At 47.2% G+C, this 20,457-nt stretch overlaps 1 protein-coding gene across 3 annotated transcripts in view; it reads left to right on the top strand.

Moving 5' to 3' along the window:
* Positions 1–20,457, top strand: part of pola2 (polymerase (DNA directed), alpha 2) — a 111,762-nt gene that overhangs the window by 11,606 nt on the left and 79,699 nt on the right. For all 3 annotated transcript variants that reach the window (XM_060855713.1, XM_060855714.1, XM_060855715.1), the window contains exons 9-15: positions 2,458–2,613; positions 3,938–4,000; positions 12,025–12,067; positions 12,911–13,035; positions 15,031–15,069; positions 15,829–15,902; positions 19,761–19,869. In XM_060855713.1, coding sequence (XP_060711696.1) covers positions 2,458–2,613; positions 3,938–4,000; positions 12,025–12,067; positions 12,911–13,035; positions 15,031–15,069; positions 15,829–15,902; positions 19,761–19,869 — 609 coding nt within the window. The remainder of the gene's footprint in view (positions 1–2,457; positions 2,614–3,937; positions 4,001–12,024; positions 12,068–12,910; positions 13,036–15,030; positions 15,070–15,828; positions 15,903–19,760; positions 19,870–20,457) is intronic.

Below are 20,457 nucleotides of genomic sequence, written 5' to 3'. Positions count from 1 at the left end.
ATGGCCTGCTCAATATAGTATTCTCAACACCAAAACCTATTCAGGGGAAATAGTAACTTCAAAAATTAATTTGACTATTAGAGGTCTTGGGAGTTTGTTACAAGTGGTGTTCTCTAGTCCCTTTACCCCCTTCCCTATCTCTGTAAACCCCCCGCCTACCCCTACACCTCTCGTATCTCTGTCACCTCCTGGTGCCCCTACAGCCCCTCCCTATCTCTGTAATCCCCCCGCCAACCCCTACACCCCTCGTATCTCTGTCACCTCCTGGTGCCCCTACAGCCCCTCCCTATCTCTGTAATCCCCCTGCCTACCCCTCCACCTCTCGTATCTCTGTCACCTCCTGGAGCCCCTCCCTATCTCTGTAATCGCTCCAGTCCATACACCCCCTCACTATCTCTGTCACCTCAGGTGTAGAGGGCAAGTCCGTGGTGAATACTAAAAACAAAGCTCCCCCTCCCCCTCCCCCTGCCCCTCCCTTGCAGCCTGTCATTGAGCAGGAGATCAGAATGGAGATGAGCTGGGTGTGTTGGAACGTGTTTGCTTACCAGAGTGAAGAGCATGTAGTGACCACAAGGAACAAGAGTGGGCACCCTAACCCCTCCAACCTGTTCAGCCACACGAAAAGATTATGCCTGAGATGATTTTAATCTCAACTCAAGAATTTAAGTCTGCCTTTAAAATACTTCCAGATTCTGCCTCCACTGGCTGTGAAGAAAGGGATATCCAAACACTGTCCGAGAGAATAAATGAATGTTTCTACATCTCTCTTTTAAAAGCACACGTCCATATTGTTAAACGGTGACCCCTAGATCTGTATTCTCCCACGAGAGGAAATACCCAGCCAGTCAAGTTCCACCTAGCTCCCATGTTTTAATGATGTCATCCTGGACTCTTCTAAACTCCAGCGGATACAGGCCTAGCCTTCATTCATTCATTCCAGGTATTAGTCCTGTAAACCTCATGTGAGCTTCTTCCAACACACTGACATCCTTCAGTCTGTACGATGACCAGTACTGTCCAAGATGCTCCAGATATGATCTCACCAATGCCCTCTACAACTGAAGATTATTCAATCCCCCTCCCAATAGACCATAATGTTTCATTTCCTGGTTACTGGCTGTATCTGCATATTAATTTTTGATGATTCATGCACAAAGGCACCCAGATCTCTGCATCTCAGAGCTCTGCAACCTCTCACCGTTCTAGATAATGTCTTTTTTAAATTCCTTGTGCCAAAATGGACAGTTTCATGCTTTCCCACACTGTACTTCATTTGTTCCCACTGACTTTACCTATCTTTTTCACAACTCACTTTCCTATCTATCTTTGTGTCATCAGCAAATTTATGTACCAGATCTTTGCTCCCTTCATCTAAATTGTTTATCTAAACTGAAAAAAAAAATTCAGGCCCCAGCACTGACCCCAGTGGTACAATGCACGTGACATCTTGCCAGCTGCAAACACCTCATATATTGTTTCCTGTTAACAAACCAATCTTCTATCCATACCAATGTGTTAGTCCCAAAACCATGAGCTTTTATTCTCCACAACGATCTTTGAAGTGGCATCATAGCAAGTGTCATCAGGAAATCTAAGTACAATACATCCACTGGATCAGCTTTATCTACAGCACTAGTTACTTCAAAGAACTCCAGTAAATTATTTGAACATAATCTCCCTTTGACAAATCATTTTGGCTCTGTCTGAATACCTTGAACTTATCAAAGTGTTGTGCTACAAACTTATTAATAAAGGCTTCCAACATTTTCCCTGTTGTGAATATTAAGCCTGCAGTTTCCTACTTTCTAGCTCCCTCCCTTTTTCAGTTACATTATCTGTTTTCCAATCTATAGAAAACTTCTCTATCTAAACAGTTTTGGAAAGCTAAGACCAACCCAGCAGCTATCTCACTGCTACTACTTTCCATTGGGGTGGCTCAGTGGTTACCTCTGCTGCCTCTCAGCGCTAGGGACCCGGGTTCAATTCCAGCTTCGGGTGGAACTCTGTGGAGTTTGCACATTCTCCCCCTGTCTGCTTCCGTTTCCTCTGGGTGCTCCAGTTTCTTCTCATAGTCCAAAGATGTGCAGGCTAGGGTGAATTGGCCATGCTAAATTGTCCAGTAGTGTCCAGGGATGTGCAGGCTAGATGGATTGCAGGGTTACAGGGCTAGGATGGGGGTGTTGATATAGGTGGGATGCTCTTAGGAAGATCAGTGTGGACTCGATAGGCTGTTTCCACACTGTAGGGATTCTATGAAGGTCCTGGGAACATGTCAACTTGCAGTTCCTATTTCCTCAGCACTGCCCCTCCCCCTTGTAACTGTACTTGAGTTCCTCTCTCCCTTTCAATTCCTGATCTATAGCTCTTTCCTGGATGGTATTTGTTAACAATGCTCGCATTTACGTTCCCTCATTCTGTCCATTACCGTTATCAATTGTTCCTTTTGGTTCATTGCAGGAATCAGTAACGTTCCTGGGGCAGATCGCGTGCGACAGCAATGGCAAACTCAATGCAAAGTCAGTGATTTTGCAGGGAGACCTGAAACATTCAGCAGGAATGCAAGTGCCAGTAGATCTGTCAGAGCTGAAGGAGTTCTCTCTCTTTCCTGGCCAGGTGGGTACACCTGAGTAGCAGTGAAAGATTGTCAGGATGTACTCAAAAAGTGAACATTTAAGGGAGCTGTGGTGTCCTACTTTTCTAAACAACTATGTAAGTCCCCTCAACACCACCCCCATCCTGGGATAGAGACACCTCTGGGTGAAAGTTTGAGTCAACCTTATTTTACTTTTTTTTTTAACAGAAAAGTCAAGTTTCCTCCACTGTCTGGAACTCTAAGGTCCCTAGATCCTCTCAAACTCTGAGTAAAGTTCTGAAAGTTTTTTAAAAATGACTCTCCCCTTGACTCCATTCACAACAAAACCCTCAGGGTAAGGACAACAAGGGGTCAAAATGCACAGTAGCCTTTCCTCTACTCATTCAAACTCAAAAGTAAAGTTAAAAAGGGAAAGGTTTGGTCTCCTCCCCAGGCCTGTCCCTGACTGAACTCCAGAATAACTGTGATTGAAGATTGTGAAGTCTGTGTGAAAATGAGCACTTGCTGTTAACGTCTCAAACAATGTACAAGATGTGAAACCATGGAGGCCGTTGCAAAGAGAGCACTGCAAACAGCTTCTCAGGCCCTTGTTTCACTGTTTACACTATTGAGGTGGCAATGGCTTTGCTGCAGTAACTGGAGGGTAAGGGTGCTAGAATGATGACGCTTGTGTGCCTCTGTTTGTAGGTAGGATGGGGATGGCTGCTGAATAAAGAGCTTGCCATTTCCCTGAGTCTCTCAGTATGTTCAGTATGCGGTAAGTGAGAGCACCCCCCACAATGTTATCCTGGCACTCGCTGCATTGTGTTGAGGAGGGACTAATATATTTTCTGCTCCTCTCTTGTTCTCAAACCCATCATGCAGTCTAGCTGAGATCAGGCTTACCTATGAGCTCTACTGTATGCCTACTGATTAATCAGGGATTACTGCAGGGGTCGGTGTGGCCTGGCTGGGCCGAAGGGCCTGTTTCCACACTGTAGGGAATCTAACCTACAGTTGGATGAACCCTAAAGGCAGTTAATCAATGTTGCTCACTTTAGCCTTTGTTGGAGTATGACAGAATGTGGCCACTGCTGCTTATGCTAACATTTACTGCTCATCCTTAATTGCCCCCCCCCCCCCCCCCCCCTCACCCCGAGAGGGTAGTGATGTTGAAAGTGCCTGTGTTTAAAACAGCACACAGATATATTGATTCTGGGGCTGTCAGCAATGGCGAAGGTTGTTTTCTGATTTAGATTCTAGATGTCGTTCTCTCCAGAGTAACTTTCCGTCTGGTTAATTTTGATGGGTATGACCTTGTACCGGAGTGTCGGTTCTGACTGTGATGACATTTGTTTTCACCAGGTGGTGGCTCTGGAGGGAACAAACAGCACCAGCCGGTGCATCGTGGCTTTCCGGCTCTACGAGGTCAGTCATTGAGCAGTGGGAGGCTGCTGTTACACTCAGTATCGAACTGTTAGCTGCTGGGTTGTTGCTGTTCCACCCTCAACTGTACAGTCCAAATCAAGTGTGCCTCTGTGTCCCCGGGTGGGATCTGCAGCATTCAGGACTAGACCCTCTGCTTTTTGGGGCAGATATTGTTGGTGACGGAGTTGGGGGAAGGATTGAGATGGATAGTTGAAGGTGATGCTGGAGCAGGGTAGGGTGTGGGAGGTGTAGATGCAACTGGTTGCCCCCATCTTCCACCCCAGCCTGAGGTGGAGAGTGGGATCAGAAAGACAAACAGAGTGGTAATCCCAGGATTGCTACCTGTGCCACATGTTAGTGAGACTAGGAATAGAGAGCGAGTGCAGCTGAACACATGGCTGCAGCACTGGTGTAGGAGGGAGGGCTTCAGACATGTGGATCTTTGGGATACCTTCTGGGGAAGGTGGGACCTGTACAAGAAGGATGGGTTGCATCTGAACTGGAGGGGTACCAATATCCTGAGCGGGTGGTTTGCTAGAGTTCTTCAGGAGGACTTAAACAAGATTGGGTTGATGTTGTTTTGCACAGTTTTAGGGTTTGTTGTGTACTAAAGGGTAGGTTAATAGTCAGGAGACAGTGGTTATATTGTTTTGTGTTTGTTTTCTTTTTATTATACTGATATTTGTTATTGATTGTATTTTTCAACAGTTTTCAATATAGTTTGTAAAGTTTTTAAAAATTGCTAGTAAATATATTTTTTTAAAAAACGAAATTGGCTACCTGAGCTATAGATCAGACGATGGAGGAACAGCCAGATACAGTGTGCAAAGCGTCTATGAGGAGGGTAGGCACTTGGTAGGGAAAAGGTACAGTCAGTGTGCTGGGTTGAAGTATGTCTATTTTAATGCAACAAGTGTCAGGGATAAGAGTGATGAACTTCGAGCGTGAATCAGTACTTGGAACTTTGACGGTGTGGCCTTTACAGAGACGTGGATATCACAGGGACAGGAGTGGTTGTTGGATGTTCCAGGCTTTAGGTGGCTGAGGAGCTGGGCTATGGGAGAAGGATACACATTTTTGGATCATTGGAATCTCTTTTGGGGTAGAGTGACCTGTACAAGAAGGACGGATTGCCTCTAAATTGGAAGGGGACTAATATACTGGCAGGGAAATTTGCTAGAACTGCTCGGGAGGATTTAAACTAGTAAGGTGGGGGGTGGGACCCAGGGAGATAGTGAGGAAAGAGATTGATCTGAGACGGGTACAGCTGAGAACAGAAGTGAGTCAAACAGTCAGGGCAGGCAGGGACAAGGTAGGACGATAGGGTTATCGTGTAGGCCTCCCACCGCCCCCTAACTCCTGCAGGAGATAGAGGAATGCAGATGGAAGCAGATCTTGGAAAGATGTAAAAACCATCGGGGTTGTTGTAGTGGGTGAACAGTCAGGGCAGGCAGGGACAAGGTAGGACTAATAAATTAAACTGCATTTATTTCAATGCAAGGGGCCTAACAGGGAAGGCAGATGAACTCAGGGCATGGTTAGAAACATGGGACTGGATATTATAGCAATAACAGAAACATGGCTCAGGGATGGGCAGGACTGGCAGCTTAATGTTCCAGGATAGGTAGAAGGATAGGAAGGGAGGCAAGAGAGGAGGGGGAGTGGTATTTTTGATAAGAGATAGCATTACAGCTGTGCTGAGGGAGGATATTCCTGGAAATACATCCAGGGAAGTTATTTGAGTGGAACTGAGAAATAAGAAAGGGATGACCACCTTATTGGGATTGTATTATGGACCCCCCAATAGTCAGAGGGAAATTGAGAAACAAACTTGTAAGGAGATCTCAACTATCTGTAAGAATAATAGGGTAGTTATGGTAGGGGATTTTAACTTTCTAAACATCGACTGGGACTGCCATAGTGTTAAAGGTTTAGATGGAGAGGAATTTGTTAAGTGTGTACAAGACAATTTTCTGATTCAGTATGTGGATGTACCTACTAGAGAAGGTGCAAAACTTGACCTACTCTTGGGGAATAAGGTAGGACAGGTGACTGAGGTGTCAGTGGGGGTGCACTTTGGGGCCAGTGACCATAATTCTATTCGTTTTAAAATAGTGATGGAAAAGGATAGACCAGATCTAAAAGTTGAAGTTCTAAATTGGAGAAAGGCCAATTTTGACGGTATTAGGCAAGAACTTTCGAAAGCTGATTGGAGGCAGATGTTTACAGGTAAAGGGACGGCTGGAAAATGGGAAGCTTTCAGAAATGAGATAACAAGAATCCAGAGAAAGTATATTCCTGTCAGGGTGAAAGGGAATGGTGGTAGGTATAGGGAATGCTGGATGACTAAAGAAATTGAGGGTTTGGTTAAGAAAAAGAAGGAAGCATATGTCAGGTAGAGACAGGATAGATCGAGTGAATCCTTAGAAGAGTATAAAGAAAGTAGGAGTATACTTAAGAGGGAAATCAGGAGGGCAAAACGGGGACATGAGATAGCTTTGGCAAATAGAATTAAGGAGAATCCAAAGGGGTTTTACAAATATAGTAAGGACAAAAGGGTAACTTGGGAGAGAATAGGGCCCCTCAAAGATCAGCAAGATTTGTGTAGAGCCACAGAAAATGGGGGAGTTACTTTGCATACTTTGAATATTTTGCATCAGTATTTACTGTGGAAAAGGATATGGAAGATATAGACTGTAGGGAAATAGATGGTGACATCTTGCAAAATGTCCAGATTACAGAGGAGGAAGTGCTGGATGTCTTGAAACGGTTAAAAGTGGATAAATCCCCAGGACCTGATCAGGTGTACCCGAGAAGTCTGTGGGAAGCTAGAGAAGTGATTGCTGGGCCTCTTGCTGAGATATTTGTATCATCGATAGTCACAGGTGAGGTGCCGGAAGACTGGAGGTTGGCAAACGTGCCACTGTTTAAGAAGGGCCATAAAGACAAGCCAGGGAACTATAGACCAGTGAACCTGACCTCGGTGGTGGGCAAGTTGTTGGAGGGAATCCTGAGGGACAGGATGTACATGTATTTGGAAAGGCAAGGACTGATTAGGAATAGTCAACATGGCATTGTACATGGGAAATCATGTCTCACAAACTTGATTGAGTTTTTTGAAGAAGTAACAAAGAGGATTGATGAGGGCAGAGCAGTAGATGTGATCTATATGGACTTCAGTAAGGCGTTCGACAAGGTTCCCCATGGGAGACTGATTAGCGAGGTTAGATCTCATGGAATACAGGAAGAACTGGCTCAAAGGCAGAAGACAGAGGGTGGTGGTGGAGGGTTGTTTTTCAGACTGGAGGCCTGTGACCAATGGAGTGCCACAAGGATCGGTCCTAGGTCCCCTACTTTTTGTCATTTACATAAACGATTTGGATGTGAGCATAAGAGGTACAGTTAGTAAGTTTGCAGATGACACCAAAATTGGAGGTGTAGTGGACAGCGAAGAGGGTTACCTCAGATTACAACAGGATCTGGACCAGATGGGCCAATGGGCTGAGAAGTGGCAGATGGAGTTTAATTCAGATAAATGCGAGATGCATTTAATGGTAAGGTCCTAGGGAGTGTTGCTGAACAAAGAGACCTTGGAGTGCAGGTTCATAGCTCCTTGAAAGTGGAGTCGCAGGTAGATAGGATAGTGATGAAGGTGTTTGGTATGCCTTCCTTTATTGGTCAGAGTATTGAGTACAGGAGTTGGGAGGTCCTGTTGCAGCTGTCCAGGGCATTGGTTAGGCCACTGTTGGAATACTGTTTGTGCAATTCTGGTCTCCTTCTTATCGGGAAGATGTTGTGAAACTTGAAAGGGTTCAGAAAGGATTGACAAGGATGTTGCCAGGGTTGGAGGGTCTGAGCTACAGGGAGAGGCTGAACAGGCTGGGGCTGTTTTCCCTGGAGTGTCGGAGGCTGAGGGGTGACCTTATAGGGGTTTACAAAATTATGAGGGGCATGGATAGGGTAAATAGACAAAGTCTTTTCCCTTGGGTCGGGGCGTCCAGAACTAGAGGGCATAGGTTTAGGCTGAGAGGGGAAAGATATAAAAGAGACCGAAGGGGCAACCTTTTCACACAGAGGGTGGTACGTGTGTGGAATGAGCTGCCAAAGGAAATGGTGGAGGCTGGTACAATTACAACATTTAAGAGGCATTTGGATGGGTATATGAATAGGAAGGGTTTGGGGGGATATGGGCCGGGTGCTGGCAGGTGGGACTCGATTGGGTTTGGATATCTGATCGGCGTGGACGGGTTGGATCGAAGGGTCTGTTTCCGTCCTGTACATCTCTATGACTCTAAAAGGAATGGGATCGAAGAAGTGTACGAGTGGCATTGTTGGTTAGGAGTAGTATCACAGCTGCAGAAAGGGAGGTCATCGAGGAGGGTTTGTCAATGGAATCAATTCGGGTGGAAATCAGAAACAGAAAAGGAGCAATCACTTTATTGGGAGTTTTCTACAGACTCCCCCCCCCCCCCCCCCCCCCCCCCCAATAGCAACAGAGTTGCGGAGGAGCAGATTGGGAGGAAGATTTTGAAATGTGTAAAAGTAACAGGGATGTTGCCATGGGTGACTTTAACTTCTCTAATATTGATTGGAACCCATCAGTTCAAATAGTTTAAGTGGTGCAGTTTTTGGTGTGTCCAGGAAGGATTCCTGATTCGATTACTTTGATAGGCCGACTAGAAGGGAGGCTATATTGGATTTGGTGCTTGGCAACAAACCCGGCCAGGTGTCCGATCTCGGCAGAGCAGCATTTCGGTGATAGTGACCACAACTCACTGATCTTTACTATATTGACGGAGAGGCAGAGCAGCATTTCGGTGATAGTGACCACAACTCACTGATCTTTACTATAGTGACGGAGAGGCAGAACAGCAGATGGTATGGGAAAGTATTTAATCGGGGAGGGGGAATTACAATGCTATTAGGCAGGAACTGGGGCACCTAAATTGGGAACAGATGTTCTCAGGAAAATGCACAACAGAAATGTGGAGGTTGTTTAGGGAGCACCTGCTGATAGTGCTGGACAGATTTGTCTCACTGAGGCAAGGAGGGGATGGTAGGGTGAAGGAACTTTGGGTGACAAGGGATGTGGAACATCGAGTCAACAGAAAGGAGGAAGCTGACTGAAGGTTGAGGAGGTAAGGAACAGACAGGGCTCTAGAGGGTTACAAGGGAGCCAGGAAGGAACTGAGGAATGGTCTCAGGAGAGCTAGAAGGGGGCATGAAAAAGCTTTACTGGGTCGGATTAAGGAAAACTCTAAGGTATTCTACACTGATGTGAGGAACAAGAGGATGGCCAGAGTGAGGGATAGTGGAGAAAACTTGTGCCTGGAGTCAGGGGAGGGCCTTAATGAATACTTTGCTTCAGTATTCACCTCTGAGAGGGATCTTGACGTTTCTGAGGACAGTGTGAAACAGACTCAAACAGGTTCATTTTAGGAAGGAGGATTTTGAAAAACATAGGAATAGGTAGTCCCCTGGGCCAGACAGGATATACCGAAGGCGAAAGTGAGGACTGCAGATGCTGGAGATCAGTCTCAGGGTTAGAGTGGAGCTGGAAAAGCACAGCAGGTCAGGCAGCATCCGAGCAGCAGGAAAATCGACGTTTTGGGCCAGAGCCCTTCATCAGGATATACCGAGGGTTTAGTACAGGAAACAAGGCAAGAGATTGCTGTGCCTTTGATGATGATCTTTGCGTCTTCACTGTCCACTAGAATAGTGCCAGATGATTGGAGGGTGGCAAATATTATTCCCTTCAAGAAAGGGAATTGGGATAACACTGGGAATTACAGACCAATCAGTATTACATCTGTAGTGGACAAAGTATTGGAGAGGGTTCTGAGAGGCAGGATTTATGATTACCTGGAAAACCATAGTTGGATCAGAGACAGTCACCATGGCTTTGTGAAAGGGAGGTTGTGCCTCTCAAACTTTAATGAATCATAGAATAGAATCCCTACAGTGTGGAAACAGGTCTTCCGGCCCAACAAGTCCGCACTGACCCTCAGTGTAACCCCACCCAGATCCAATCCCCTACCCCGAGCTAATGCACCTAACCTACACATCCCTAAACACTACAGGCAATTTATCCTGGCCAACTTACCTGACCTGCACATCTTTGGACTGTGGGAAGAAACCGGAGCACCCGGAGGAAACCCACGCAGACTCGGGGAGAACGTACAAACTCCACACAGACAGTCACCCAAGGGTGGATTCAGACCCGGGTCCCTGGCGCAGTGAGGCAGCGTTGCTATCCACTGAGCCACTGTGCCACCCAAATTCTTTGAAGATGTTACAAAACACATTGATGAAGGTAGAGCAGTGGATGTGATGTGCATGGATTTTAGCAAGGTGTTTGATAAGGTTCCCCATGGTAAGCTCATCCCCTCCCCCACCTCCCCCCAGTTCCATCCTTCCAGCTCAACCCCGTCCCCATGACCTGTCCTTCCTGCTAGTCTCCCTTCCCGCCTATCCGCTCCACCCTCCCTTTGACCTATCACCTCCATCACCACCCCCCATCCCATCCACTTATTGTACTCGTTGCTACCTTCTCCCCAGCCACACCACCAGCACACACACACGCACCCCCTTCTCCCCCCCCCCCCCCCCCCCCCCCCCCCAATTTATCTCTCCACCCTGGACGCTCCATTCCTGACGAAGGGCTTTTGCCCAAAACGTCGATTTTCCTGCTCCTTGGATGCTGCCTAACCTGCTGTGCTTTTCCTGCACCACACTGCTCTCTACTCATTCAGAAAGTAGGGCAGCATGGGATACAGGGAAACCTGTCTGTCTGGATACAGAATTGGCTGGTCCATAGAAGACTGAGGGTGGTGGTAGATGGAAAGTATTCAGCCTGGAGCTCGGTGGCCAGTGGTGTTCCACAGGGATCGGTTCTGAGACCTCTGCTCTTTGTGATTTTTCTAAATGATTTGGATGAGGAAGTGGAAGGGTGGGTTAGTAAGTTTGCCGAAGCCATGAAGGTTGGTGGAGCTGTGAATAGTGTGAGGGGCTGTCGTAGGTTGCAATGGATCACTGACAAGATGCAGAACGGGGCTGATAAGTGGCAGGTGGAGTTCAACCTGGAAAACTGTGAAGTCATTCACTTTGGAAGGTCAAATTTGAATGGACATTACAGGGTTAAAGGTTAAAGACTGGAGGAACAGAGGGATCTTGGGGTCCATGTCCATAGATCCCTCAAAGTTGCCACCCAGGTTGGTAGGGTTGTAAACCTCTGTAGAGACTACACCTGGAATAAGTTCTGGTCACCTCATTATAGGAAGGATGTGGAAGCTTTAGAGAGGGTGCAATGATTTCCCAGGATGCTGCCTGGACTGGAGGGCACGTCTTCTGAAGAAAGGTTGAGGGAGCTAGGGTATTTTCTCATTGGAGTGAAGGGTAAGAGGTGACTTGATAGAGTGTACAAGATGTTGAGAGGCAGAGATAGAGTAGATACTTTTTCCTGTGGTGGAAATGTCTATCAGTAGGGGGTATGATTTTAAAGTAATTAGAGGAAGGTTTAGGGGCGACATCAGAGGTAGGTTCTTTACTCAGACAGTGGGTGGAATGCACTGCCAGCAGTGGTGGATGAGCAGATACATTAGGAACATTTAAGTGCCTCTTGGATAGGCGCATGGAACTGAGTACAATGAGGGGGATGTAGGTTAGGCTGATTTTCCAGTAGGTTAGAAGGACCTGTACTGTGTTGTACTGTTTTTTTGTTCTAACACCAGGAGAGAGAAACTAACAGGAGTAGATACTTCCAGGAAGTATCTAAATTGAGAATATTTTTAAATTGCGAATGGGTTGGCAGTGCTCTGTGAAACCAGGTAGCATGTTTGAGAGTGCAGTCACTCCCTGAGGAGAGAGAGTGGAGAATGATAAAATACAATGCTCTGAGTCTATGTGCTAGCTGAGACAGCACCTTTTTCCCCACTATTCCCCACACAGCAAATGCCCTCCGTCTTTCACTGTGCTACAAGCTGGGCCTTTAATGTTGAGTGATTTGTGGTTGTGCCTCTTTTTAGGGTGTGCCCCTGCCTTTCTACAAACCAGAGGAGGTACTGGAAGGTAAGTGGATGATGTACAAAAGCAGCAGTACCACCGCACTGTTCCATTACCCCACTTTACAACTGTGACTACACCTCCGGCAAAAGTACCTCACGGACTGAGTTAGTCAGTGAAGCACTTGGGAATGTCCTGAGGTTGTGAAAGATGCTATGTACATCTGTTATTTCCTTCTTGTGTGTCTGAGACTTGCCGAGTATTTGAATGTGAGAAGTAAACGAGTTGAAGCTGCCGTTTGTGCTCCCCTCGAGTGTCCCAGCCCCTTTAACAATCTCCCTCCTCCTTTCTCACTTGTGTTTTACCCAGCTTCCCCCTGAACTACATCTGGGAACACATGTCATATCCCCCACGGACTTTCTGGAAGAGGAGGGTTTCCCAAATTTCCAGTTGGATTTCTTAGTTAACTGTCTTTCTGTTGCACACCCTCCCCTGCCCCCCCTGCCCCAACCCTGGTTCTGCCCCCCACCTCCTGTATGGGACAACACCATCTCTCTGTCAGCCCTATTGATTTCCCCCTTCTTCGTTTTAAAGATAAGATCGGGTCACCCCCTCAGTCTCCTCTTCAGCCTGTTTCAATCTTTTCTGATCACTATCACCCCCACATGGCCCAGATGATTGACTTTTGATGGAAGACAGATGGTGGTTGTTCACTCAGTAACATTCACGCCTCACATATTACGCGGGGTGTAGAAACTTCCAACCTTCAGGCTTTGGGATGTGACTTTGTCAGTCAGTACATGTCTGGGATATGTTCCTGACGTACTAATGATTTACTGGGTATCGGATGATGCTGCTGGTGCGAGTCCTGTCACATTCGGTTGAATGAGCTGTGAATGATGCCCCCAGGTTTGGAACAGCAGATGGTTCTTGTGGCCTGTGGCCCCTTCACCACCTCGGACAGCATCACCTATGACCCGATGCTGGATCTGATCGATGTCATCAATAGGGACCGACCAGATGTCTGCATACTGGTGAGTACCCACTTCAGATCGACCTATTAATGTCCTCTCGCATTCAGTTCCAATCACTCTCTCCCTTCCCTGTGATGCTTTGCTCGATAGTCCTTGCTGTGTTAACCTGCAACTCACTTTGTTACACTAGGGTCGGGTGGTCCTATCATTCAGCAGACAGACGGTATAATCTGGCACACAGGCACGATATGTCACTGCTTCTCAACAACTGCACCTCGAGTCTTTCGATGTCTGTCAGTGAGAAAGAAGTCCTCCCAGCACTGTCCCCATCAGGCGCTCTTGGGATAGGGATAGCACCAGGTTAATTACAGAGCAACGTGATTCCTCATGAAGGGCTTTTGCCCAAAACGTTGATTTTCCTGCTCGTCAGATGCTGCCAGACCTGCTGTGCTTTTCCAGCACCACTCTAATATAGACTCTAATCTCCAGCATCTGCAGTCCTCATTTTTGCCTAATCACAGAACAAAGCTGACTCGATTCTTTTTAAAGTTCCCTCAACTCTTTGGAACTCTAAACAGAGTCCTCTGAATCTTTTAAAATAGAAGTCACAGTCCCTCAACTCTGTCCCCATCAAATAGTCCTGGGACAGGGACATACAATTAGATTTAGGTTTCATACAGTGTGGAAACAGGCCCTTCGGCCCAACCATTCCACACCAACCCTCCGAAGACCAACCCACCCAGAACCCATGGGCGTCACGGTGGCACAGTGGTTAGCACTGCTGCCTCACAGCGCCAGAGATCTGGGTTCAATTCCCGCCTCAGGCGACTGACTGTGTGGAGTTTGCACGTTCTCCCCGTGTCTGCGTGGGTTTCCTCCTGGTGCTCCAATTTCCTCCCACAGTCCAAAAATGTGCAGGTTAGCTGAATTGGCCATTCTAAATTGTCCTTAATGTTAGGTAAGGGGAAAATGTAGGGGTATGGGTGGGATGCGCTTCGGCGGGTCGGTGTGGACTTGTTGGGCCGAAGGGCCTGTTTCCACACTGTAAGTAATCTTAAAAAAAAATTCCCCTACATTTACCTCTGACACTACGGGCAATTCAGCATAGCCAATTCACCTAACCTGCACATCTTCGGACTGTGGGAGGAAACCCACACAGACACTGGGAGAACGTGCAAACTCCACACAGACAGTTACCCGAGGCAGGAATTGAACCCGGGTCCCTAGCGCTGGGAGGCAGCAGTGCTAACCACTGTGCCACCCCAAAGGGATCCCCATAAGGGATCAAAATGCAGAGTAAAATTCCCTTGACACTGTCCCCATCAAACAATCTTGAACAGGAGCAACAAGTGGTTACATTACAAAGTAAACCTTTCCTCCACTCGCATGAACTCAAAATAAACTTAAACTCCCCTCAGCTCTGTCCCCATCAAAACACTCCTGGGACAGGGTAACAAGGGATTCATATATAGAGGAAAATTCCTTCTACTACGTTCCTCTCACGCTGACCCCATCAATCATTTCTGGGACAAACATAAATTTAAAAAATCAAATGGTAACTTAGAACAGTAACTTTCTGAATTAAATTGTCATATTCGAGGCTGATAATATATTCCAGTCCCTGCAGCTCCCACCCGTCTCTAAAGGCCTTCACTGTCCTGCTGACCCTTTCCAGGGTCCCCTGAGCGCGGTTGTAACCGTGAAACAGGGGTAGACAGTAAGGAACAACAAAGCCCCACTTTCGCCTGTGGTCAGGACCTGTGAATGGCCATCTTGACCAGGCCTCAGGAGCAAAGCCAGGAGAACACCCTGAGACTTGTCCACTGCTCCCTGCACCGGGTGCCCAGAGATCAGGGCTGAAGTGCAACCAGCATTTAAGCAGCAGCCCCTTCAAAAAAAATTACAGAAGGACCACAAAATGTCGCACTCAACGAAAACATGGCAACCTGTCGTCTCCAGGTCACTGAAGCCTGAACTCTGGACTGTCTACTACAACAATGCATGCATCCAGAAAATCACGGTCATAGTCAATGTTTCTGTTTTGTTTCCTTACAGCTGGGGCCGTTTGTGGATGTCAGGCACCAGCAGATAGAGGTATGCTTCTCTGTGCCGCCTTAATCTTCTGTTGTTGGAGACAATTAACAAAAGAATGACACGGGGATTATTTGGGATTTGTAACACTGTTGTTAGGGCCCTGCTGAACAAGCCAGATCCCAGACTGTAATCTGGCTGGCTAGATCATTTTCATTTAACGAAGTGATCTGTCACTGAAATATGAGTGCTCCGATCTAGTTTTAACAGTAAAGCTGAAGCTAACTATGCAGAAAGAAAAAGGATAAAATACAATAAACTAAACTATTCCTTTCCCCCCACAACACTTTTATAAAAATGACTTTTTTTCTCATTGCATTGAACCGTCTTTACTCAAATTCTCCAATTCCATTTTCTTGCAGTGTGCTCACTGCTCACTCCCCTCTCTCTATAATCTCTCTGTCGCTCTCTTCTCCATCTCTCCATTTCTTTCTATTTGATCTCGCTCTCTTTCTCCTTCCCTTCCCACTTGACCTGAACACAGTTCAGATTGGTACATCCTGCATATGTCTGCCAGAGTGTTGTGTTGACAATGATGCTGACCAGAGAGCCCCAGCTGACCCATCCAAGTATTGTACTCTGTACGCAGGAGATGTGATGGGTCAAAGGACCTTTCTCTATGCTGTAGATCTCGATGACTCTGCTGGGAGTCTGGGTTCCCTTGTCCTCGAAGTAAAATTTGTGTTAAGAGTTTAGGAAGGGACTCTGATGTGGTGTTTGACGGAGTGCATGTTCTCATTGTTTTAATGTTTTTAATCCTAGAGTTGTCAGCTGACAGTGACCTACCAAGAGGTTTTTAAACAGTGCATGAAAGGAATTGTGGAAGGAACGAGGGGGTATGTTTCAGCACTACCTCTGTACGATCACTCTACTTCGGTTTACTCATTCATGGATTGTGGGTGTCACTGGCTCCCCTTGGGAAAATGATGATGGTGGTGGTGGTGTGGTGCACACCATGGGGTTTTGGGACACCTTTAATGCTGTTAAGGCAGGAATTCCATTTTTTCTTTCACGTGGAGACCTTTAACAAACAGCGATATACTTCCAAGTCGGGATGGTGACTGTCTTGGAGGGGAAGTTGCTGGGGGTGGTGTTCCCATCTACCTTGTCCTCCTCGGTGAGTTTGGAATGTGCTGTCAAAAGAGTTTTGAATTGCTCAAGTCTGTCTGCTTGCCCGCCCTGTCTGTCTGTTCCTTTTCACTTGGGGAGGCTGCTGCTCCTCAGCTGCTGCATCTTTCCAGTAGTTCGTCAAATCCTCCTCCTCTTCCTGCTGGCGGCCAGACATTAATAATCAACCTGCCTAGCCCCCTTCCATGTGACCACAACGTCCTGACATGGAGAGCTTCTGGTCTAGAGGTAGGGAGACTGCCACTTTACCATTAGGCCAACCCCTCTGCAAAGGCTACCCTGGTTGGGACACAAACAGGATAAACCGTCTGGGTGGGGGGCTGGTCTTTCTTCTGAGCTGTCACACAAGTAAGAGCCAACTCTGACCCTGCAGACCCGAATGTCGCCTCCTGCTGTTTGGGTGCTTCCTGACCTGCTGTGCTTTTCAACTCTGACCCCGTAGTGTCTTCCCACTGCAAGTCCAGAGCTATGACCTACCAGTTGGATTCCGTTAGAAGGCAGCAATAGAGGGTAAAGTGGGCAAGTGCGGGGTTATTGCAAGAATAGAAAAGCAGAATTTTGTATTAAGGAGGATGTTGATGTTCAGGGAGACTTTTATGCATACTCTCACAATGTGTAAACAGTTTGGAGAGCAAAGTGTATGGCCTTTGTTGCAAGGCAAATGGAGAGTAAGAAATAAAATAGTCTTGTCACAGTTTGACCGGGCTTTGGTGGGACTATGCTGAAAATGTGTTGCTGGTTAAAGCGCAGCAGGTCAGGCAACATCCAAGGAATAGGAAATTCAACGTTTCGGGAATCTGATGAAGGGCTCTGGCCCGAAACGTCGAATTTCCTGCTCCTTGGATGCTGCCTAACCTGCTGTGCTTTAACCAGCAACACATTTTCAGCTCTGTTCTTCAGCATCTGCAGACCTCACTTTTTACTCTTTGGTGGGACTACACTGGAACACTGTGTAGCTTTGGTCTCCATCTTTAAAGAAGGATTTCTGAGGGAGGCAGTTCCTGGAGAGAAGGTTCACGAGATTCCCCCTCGTCCCAGGGGTTAGAAGCTGAGTAATTTGGGTTGATATTCTCTGGTGTTTAGAAGCCTGAGAGCATGTCTGCCAAAACATTCCAAGATTGTGGAGGGACTTGCCAGTGAGAGGTGGAGACGTCGTTTCCCCAGGGCTGAGGAATCTGAATCAGCAGAACCGTCTCCGTATATCGTTCAGATCGGACCGCGATGGGACATTTCCTCACCCAGGCTGATGAATCTCTGAAATTCTCAGCCCTAGAGGCCTATGGAGTCTGTTTCAGGTCTGTTCAGCAGATTTTTCATCTCGTTGTACTGACAGGAAGTGGAGTTCTACCCCATAATCAGCTGTGATCTTTTAGATGACAGAGTGAACTCGAAGGGCAGAACGGTCTCCTGCTCCTATTTCATCTAGGCCAGAGTCTCATTTTCTCCAGTAGCCCATCCAGTGTCACCTTATTGATCCCTTCTCTCCTGGGATGTTAGTCCCTTCATTGTTGTGGTTCTGTTCGCTGAGCTGGGAATTTGTGTTGCAGATGTTTTGTCCCCTGTCTAGGTGACACCCTCAGTGCTTGGAAGCCTCTTGTGCTGCTTCACAGGAGGTTCCCAAGCACTGAGGATGTCACCGAGACAGGGGACAAAACATCTGCAACACAAATTCCCAGCTCGGCGAACAGAACCACAACAACGAGCACCCAAGCTACAAATCTTCTCACAAACTTAGTCCCTTCATCCCCAGTAATCACATCCTGGGGGTTACCATTTACCAGAAACTCTACTGGACTCACCCCACAAACACTGTCCCTACAGAGGCTGGGAATCCTGCAGCGAGTGAGTCGTTTCCCCCCCCCCCCCCCCCCCCCCACCCCCCCAACAAAGCCTGTCCCACCATCAACAAGGCAAAAGGCAGGAGTGGGACAGAATACTCCCCACTTGCCCCTTCATGGGTAGCTCCAGCAACACGCAGAAAGCTTGACACCATCCAGAACAAAGGAGCCCACTTAATTGGCACCACATTCCCCACCACTGACCCTTGGCAGCAGTGTGCATCGTGTTTCTCAACGGGGGCAGAAGCACCCCCTGAGGGGCATTTGCCTTCCTTCGGTGGGCGTTGAAGTCAAAGGGGGTGGCAAAGGGGCACTGAACAACTTAGCAAAGAGCTAACCAATCACTTGGAAGACTGCCGTGCCCTTGAAGGATATTGCTTGGGTGCTGAGGAAAAATAAGCACTACCGCCTAACTGCGGTAGTGGGGGTTAATAAAAAAGAAAATAAAACCAAAAAAAAACAAGGAGTTAAAAAAAATAGAGGGGATCCACCCCTAAGAAAAACAAAAATGGAAGGACATTGCTGTGTGCAGATGGATAGTCACATAATACAAATAGTAACATTTATTTTTGTTGTATATAAAACATATTTCACAAAAGTTTTCTGATTTCAGCACTGTAGTGTATTGCAGTTGTATGTACAAAAACAGACTTTGATGGTTTGGGAGCGTTGCATGATTTCAAGGGTAAGGGAGCGTTGAATACAGAAAGGTTGAGAAACACAGGTCTACAAGATGTACTGTGGGAATTCAACCCCAGGGCATCAATGTGGCCTTTAACAGTTTCCTCATTTCCCCTTCCCCCACCTCACCCCAGTTCCAACCTTCCAGCTCAGCACTGTCCCCATGATTTGTCCGACCTGCCTATCTTTTCCACCTATCCACTCCACCCTCCTCTCTGACCTATCACCTTCATCCCCTCCCCCACTCACCTATTGTACTCTATGCTACTTTCCCCCCACCCCCACCCTCCTCTCACTGATCTCTCCACCCTTCAGGCTCTCTGCCTGTATTTCTGATGAAGGGCTTTTGCCCGAAACGTCGGTTTTCCCGCTCCTCGGATGCTGCCTGACCTGCTGTGCTTTTCCAGCACCACTCTAATCTAGACTGTGGGAATTCAGCAAGGCTCCTTAGTGAGCTCCTTCCAAACCCACCACCACTTCCATCTGGAAAGACAGAGGCAGCAGATACCTGGGAAGACAGTCCCCTGTGAGTTTCCTCCAAGCCACTGGCCGTCGTGACCTGGAATATTTCACCATTCCTTCGGTGTCATTGGGTCAAAATGCTGGAACTCCCTCCCAAAGGGCACTGTGGGTCTCCCTACGGCACACTGACTACAGCAGTTCAGTAGCCAGCTTCCCTGGGACAATGGGAGCAGTGGGTAAGAGGAGCAATAACCGCTTGACCAGCCAGCGACACCCCCCACCCCAGGAAAGAAAAGACCTGTTAATCTCCGCTGTCTTATCTCAGCAGTGAACCCTGGCTGATGACACTGTCAGCACATTGCAGTGACTGGCAACATTGAAGATGACTGTGTTACTACTTCAGTTACTGTGGGAGGTCAGCCGCTTCCTTTGTTTCATTGCCGATGGACGTCTGCAGAATACAGCGCACAACGCAGGAGAAATTGCAACATTTGGGCAGTGTTAATGGTTTGGGAGGGGAGATATAAAACTGAAGGACAGAGTCTTCATGTAGCTTGCCTCTCTAAATGCATGGTTTCTGTTCAGCTCAGGGTCTCATCTTGTGATCGTGCCGTCACTGAGGGATGCTCACCATGATTTTGTGTATCCTCAGGCGCCCTTCCACTGCTTTGAGCCGTCTAAGGAAGACAAGGAGGTATTCCACTTTTCCACCATCCTTCTCTGCATCTGCCTTTAAACCCCTTGGCAGCAGTGTTAATTCTAAGCTTTGTAATCCAGTTCATTTGGGGAATGTTATCAACTGTTCTCCCGTTGTTGTGACTGCAGTTTGATACAAACCAGGCCATTTCAGAGGGAGTTTAAGAGTTACCTTTGTTGCTGTTGATGTAGGCCTGACCAGGGAAGGGTGACTGATTTCGTTTGCTAAAATACATGGGTTTTTAACAATAATTGACCATGGTGACAATAGTCTCCATTAGATCCAGCACTTAATTCCAGATTATTACTGAACTCAAATTTCTCCATCTGACAGCCTTCAGAACACAGGTCTGGGGTTCTGGATTACTCATCCAGTAATGTTACCATCACAGAATCCGTGCCCCTCCCCAGAAATCCTGAGTTCACCTCCCACGGCGGGCCACCTGAGAATTCCAGTCAAGTTAATGAGCAAACGGGAGTGATTTTAAAACAACAAAGCCTGGGTCAGTAAAAGTGTCATAGTAATAGAGATGTACATCACGGAAACAAAACCCTTCAGCCAACTCCTCCATGCTGATCAGATATC

This window comes from Hemiscyllium ocellatum, chromosome 46 (genome assembly GCF_020745735.1).
Source record: "Hemiscyllium ocellatum isolate sHemOce1 chromosome 46, sHemOce1.pat.X.cur, whole genome shotgun sequence".
In the NCBI taxonomy this organism is placed as follows: Eukaryota; Metazoa; Chordata; class Chondrichthyes; order Orectolobiformes; family Hemiscylliidae; genus Hemiscyllium; species Hemiscyllium ocellatum.
The sequence above is the reverse complement of the archived record's forward strand: the minus strand, read 5'-3'. Positions and strand labels throughout refer to the sequence as shown.